Here is a 5004-nt window from a genome sequence, read left to right as displayed (position 1 = left end):
GGAGGCGGGAGGACACATACCCCGAACATGCTCCTCCACTACACCGACCGACGTGCTCGATGCAGCCCGCTGCGATGGGTGTGTGCTCGTGAGCTCGTCCTGGTCGACGAGCTCCCCGCTGACCCTGGGTTTCCTCGGGTCACAGCGCTGACGGATGATACTCAAGGCAATGGGTACAGCTGCGGCATGTAGTTGTTGATGTCAGGTTAATCCGACCTCTCACCACCCCAAGCAGAAGCAGGGACACCGTGGAGCTCCTCGCAATACTCCTACAAGACTTTGAAACGCCCCCGAGAAAACGCCTCCCGTTCTGAACTCATCGAAAGAAGGACCAACTGATCCTAAAAAAAAAGGACCAACTGAAAAAAGGACATGAGTACCTCCTGTTGTTCCTTTGTTTCGCCAGTGGTCGTCGATCTCTGTATGAGCATATGGTCACGGTGGTCGGAAGGGAAAATATCAGGCGCTACCAGTACCAAAATGATACCATGACACGGGCTTCTAGGCCGTTGCATCTCAGATCCGACGGCTCCTCGAAATCTATTGTATCTAAGCGAAATTTTGAGACACTGCGATGACTTTTTTGTAAAATGTTCAAGAGCTCCCGGGAGCTGTCGGATCTGAGATCCAATGATGGGAAATGTGTTTTGTGATTGAAGAGACCGTGCGAGTGGCTTGAGCGAAAGGCCTGTGGGAGGTGGCACAAGTAGCATGTGCTATGACATTCGCAAACTGTGTGGAATTGCGTCGCGAGATCGAGGGCTACCGATGTCACTGTTACTTTGGTCTGTGCTTTATCTATAAAATGGGGCGCGGGCCTGTTTGAAGATGTGGCTGTTACCTTCTCGCGTGTTAGCACAAGACGTGGCAACTCTATCTGTACTCAAGAATTTGCTAAAACTAGACGGTCTGCTAGAGTCACCATTGATGGTTACTCGGTCACCTGACACTGACAGTAGTGCCCAGCGAGAGCAAGTGTTTTCCTCGTAGGGACCTCCTTTATCTGCCCTCCGGTAGATATAATTTGGGTGACATACGTGAACAGCAACAGCATAAATTTATCTGCCTCCGGGCCGTCTGTCGTTGAAATCTGCCCGATCGCTGTCAACCCGTCTTGTCATTGAAACACTCCTTACTCTAGTACGGATCAACTACTGAAAACAGCAATGATCGGATACAATCGCCATACTCAAGCCTCTATTGTTATATGGAGAACCACAGGAAAAGTTATTCTTTCGACAAACATGAAAAGCTCAAGAAAAGCGAGAAAAGGCAAAAGAGTGAAAGAAACAGGGGTGCGTGTACACGTCAGGTGCCTGAAAAAACGCTTCGCATCAGGTACTTTATTTCCTATCCGTCCGATCCTCATCCAATCGCTCACATGTCTCTTCTTCCTCCCAAGCGTGTTTCTCCTCAAGCCACGATCTAGTTCATCATCCTCTGCAACCGCCGACCTAATCCGTCTGCCTCCACCCCCCATGGCCAGGGACGCTACTGCGCAACGCCTCACTGCCCCGCTCTCCCCTCAACCTCCCCCATCGCCGTTGCTGGCCACCGCCCCAGCCATCCCTCTAATCCCCATATCACTGTTGAAAACCTCCTATGATCCGCTGCATCCCCTCTCCCCCACTCCTAAGATAGATAATGGGGTTGCTGCTTCCCTAAGATAGATGATGGAGATGTTGTTTTCCTTAAGATAGATAGTGGGGCTGGTTTTCTCCCGTCGAGGTCCGGTCTCTTCATCTCGTGCGCCGAGAAGAAGGAAAAAGTGACCGACGCAACAAAAAGTTTCATGTAGCTGAAAAACAGCAAAACCGAAGAAAAAGACGTTTATTATGTATGCATCTGTCCATAAACATACACCCTAAACTGCAACCATACACTTCAAGATTCGTACACATCACGCCACGTCCACCAGATTCCAATGGTCAGTGCCCAAACTAATTTACAAACCCAAATACATTAATTAAAAATATGAAACTAAGTCCACTTATTTGATCATATAAAACATAAAAATACCTATAAATAAAACTGTCTAATGTATAGTACATCAATTTTCAAATTAGCCTAACTAATCCAGAGCCATGCATTTCTTTGCCGCCGAGCCGCAACAGGGAGCGGAGCTCGTGCATGCCCGTCCATACGCGCGTTTCGTCTCTTGAGCAAATTTCAAATCTCACATCGCGTGGGCCCACCGCACCGTCAGGTCGGCCGGCCGGCAGGTCACGCGTCCGTTTCGTCCCCATGTCCTCTCTCTGTTTCGGGTGGGTGCGCGTGCGCATCACTCACACGCATGATTATCTCATGTCATGGCCCGCGGCCGGCGGCACTGTTGAGTGGTCGATCACTGCGGCGTGGGGCGCGCGAGCGCGAGCGCCGCCACGCCGACGAGGACGGCGACGAGGTCCAGAGACGGCCGCGCGGCTGCGGCCGCTCCGGCGAACTGGTCGCCCCCCTGGTACACCATGGTGCCGTTGATCAGCGGCAGGCCCGCCGGCGCCTGCGGGTTCGACCCGGCCGACTTCACGCTGCACAACACATGATGGAAACGTACCGTCAGCACGAAATGTTAATGGTATAAGTATATACTAATATGGAGTACGCATGCGTACACGTCAGTGCAACAGTGAGCTCCTATCATTTGAAAATAAGTAACGGAGAGGAGAGTGTGCATCGTGACAACACGTTGCGTGTCCGGTGCGAGAGACGACGGTCGACTAATCGACTTGCCGTGGGCAGGGACGATTTGGTTTGGAACTGTTCGATCGGCGGCATGCGTGCCACCGACCGGACTATCTCGGACGGACGCGGTGAGGTCGTTGTTGGCCGGCTCGGCTCGTCGGTGCGCCGTGCACGTCAACCGGACAGCAGTGCACCACCACCGCGTCCGCGGCTATCTAGAGGTCAAAAGATCTTTTGCTTCTGCTTTTGGGAGCCATGGAAAGGCAGTTGTCTTTTGGTTTGACAAAACTCTCGGCGCGCACGAACGGTAGATGTCTCGGCGACACGTCGGAGGTCGGACCGGACGGTACCTGGTGGTGCTGGGGCAGAAGGTGATGGCGTAGGCGGAGACGCCGCCGGCGCAGGTGAAGGTGGAGGTGGCGTCGTCGTAGGCGTAGCTGTAGGCGCGCGGGCACGCGTTCTTGAAGAACTGCGAGTAGGCCGACGGCCGGCACGTGCCGGGGCTGCCGTACTCGCCGCTGCAGCAGTACTGCGCCGTCCCGAACGCCTCGCACGCGCTCTTGCACGCCACGCCGCCCGCCCCCGCCGTCGTCGACGACACGCGCAGGTCGCCCGGGCACGCGCCGTTCAGGTCCACCACGCACCCCGTCGGCGCGCAGTTGCCGCCCGCCGCGCCCGCGCCCGCCGCCGCGGCGCCCTGCTCCGGCGCCACCAGCATCGGCAGGTTGTAGCCGTCCACCAGGCTCACGTCGTAGAAGTCCATGCCGTCGTTGCCGTCCATGGTGAACTCCGCCAGCGTGGCGGGCGGCGCGGCCCCGCCGCCGGCGCAGTCCTGCCGCCCGGAGCCGCAGTCGCCGGTCACGCACGCGAACTTGCCGGCGGGGTCCGTGGAGCAGAGCGTCCGGCCCCAGAGCCGCCCCGACCACCCCGCGGGCACCGGCATGGTGCTCGACTCCCCCGGGGCCAGCGCGAAGCCGGTGCTGTCCATCCCCGGGGAGCCCGCGCTGGAGAGGATGCCCGGCCACACCGTGTACTCGCAGTTGTTGGTGATGGCGAACGACTTGGACGCCACACCTGAAGAATCAGCGACCAACCATTAGCAAACCGAGTAAATTGACCGGAAGATTTGAACGAACTTGAATTACGTCCATGCATGGATCGATTTGCGGCTTACCGCTGGCTGAGACGAGCAGCAGGGCGAGGAGGGAGATGAGAGCTCGGCGTGCCCGCGTCGCCATTGTAGCGAGTGCAGAGCGTTGCTCTGATCTGATGGTACGGTGGCCGGTATGGTTAGGAAAGACACGTGGGTTTTATTTGCGAGGCGGTGGTGGTGTGGCCGCAATTGGTGTGGGCAGGCGTTGAGGGTATTTATAGAGAAAAAAACATTTTTCTGTGGGAGACGATGAGGCATGCCAGATAAGATATTTTCCTGCTTTTTTTCGGCGGATATGACGTGTAACTTTCTTAATTTCGGGGGCTATTTTACATATATTTATTGGCCGTCCGATGTGATCGTGTTCCATCGCCTCTGCCACGTGCGAATCGCAACGCAATGCACATCTGTCGTTCGGCGCAGTCCATTGAGACTTTTTTTTATGAAAAGAATTCCTGATCTATTCCTGACTAGAAGTAACTAAAACTACATCTAGATCTGTAAACCACTTAGCGACGACTACAAACACTGGAGCGATCTGAAGGCACGCCGTCATCATCACTCTTCACTTACCGGAGCTGGGCAAACCATGTTATACTAAGGCATCACAGGACCAGCGAAACATAACAATAATCATCGCTGATGAAGACGCATATAGATCAAAAGGAATCAACTCAGAAACGCCCAAACGAAAAACGAACGGTAACTGGATCCAAACAGATCCGCTGAAGACCAACACCGATCAAATCCCACGGGATCCGGCAGAGACACCCCTTCACATGCCCTCTCATGATGTTAAACACACCTTCTGTACATCATTTATAGTGAAACATTGATGAAAACAACTTATCAATTATGTTTGCTCTTTGTTGCGTTCGGCACTCTTATTTCTTGAAAATGTTACAATAGATCCCCTATTATTTATGAGTCATCAGGGTTCCACCACCATACCAAGGTTGCGCTGCCATGGGGTGGTCGCCGCTTCCGACGAGGCCGTGGTGACGCACCTAGAGCCACCAATTCTGCTGGATCTAGGCGTCGTTTGAGCAGCGCAATGGATTCCTACTGGATCGATTTTGACTGCGGGCGGGCGCACTCCTCTCGGGACTGACGGAGAGCCGTGTGTGGACGTCCATATTCTCCTCTACCCCGCATGGGATGAGGCCCAG

General features: G+C 54.5%; 1 protein-coding gene across 2 annotated transcripts; it reads right to left on the bottom strand.

The window, feature by feature from the left end:
- Positions 1-1944: 1944 nt before the first annotated feature.
- On the bottom strand, positions 1945-4020 carry LOC109735928 (thaumatin-like protein 1b). Of its 2 annotated transcripts, XM_020295127.4 has the most exons (4): positions 3857-4020; positions 3009-3756; positions 2908-2970; positions 2537-2870 (listed from the first exon to the last, which is right to left on the bottom strand). In XM_020295127.4, the coding sequence occupies exons 1-4, from the start codon at positions 3918-3920 to the stop codon at positions 2570-2572; spliced, it is 1176 nt and encodes a 391-aa protein (XP_020150716.1). In that variant the 5' UTR covers positions 3921-4020; the 3' UTR covers positions 2537-2569. The 2 variants fall into 2 exon arrangements, with proteins under 2 accessions (XP_020150715.1, XP_020150716.1); XM_020295126.4 differs by lacking the exons at positions 2537-2870; positions 2908-2970 and adding an exon at positions 1945-2528 and having other exon boundaries at positions 3033-3756.
- Positions 4021-5004: the final 984 nt, after the last annotated feature.

Source organism: Aegilops tauschii, chromosome 5 (genome assembly GCF_002575655.3).
Source record: "Aegilops tauschii subsp. strangulata cultivar AL8/78 chromosome 5, Aet v6.0, whole genome shotgun sequence".
NCBI lineage: Eukaryota > Viridiplantae > Streptophyta > Magnoliopsida > Poales > Poaceae > Aegilops > Aegilops tauschii.
The sequence above is the reverse complement of the archived record's forward strand: the minus strand, read 5'-3'. Positions and strand labels throughout refer to the sequence as shown.

What these genes read in the sequence shown, in the direction of transcription:
- LOC109735928 (XM_020295127.4), bottom strand. Translation starts at nt 3,920, where the DNA reads ATGGCGACGCGGGCACGCCGAGCTCTCATCTCCCTCCTCGCCCTGCTG. An exon ending in CGTCCGGTCCGACCTCCGAC is followed by an intron (nt 2,971 to 3,008) that starts GTGTCGCCGAGA and finishes GCGCGCCGAGAG; the next exon opens with TTTTGTCAAACCAAAAGACA. An exon ending in AGCAGAAGCAAAAGATCTTT is followed by an intron (nt 2,871 to 2,907) that starts TGACCTCTAGAT and finishes GTGGTGGTGCAC; the next exon opens with TGCTGTCCGGTTGACGTGCA.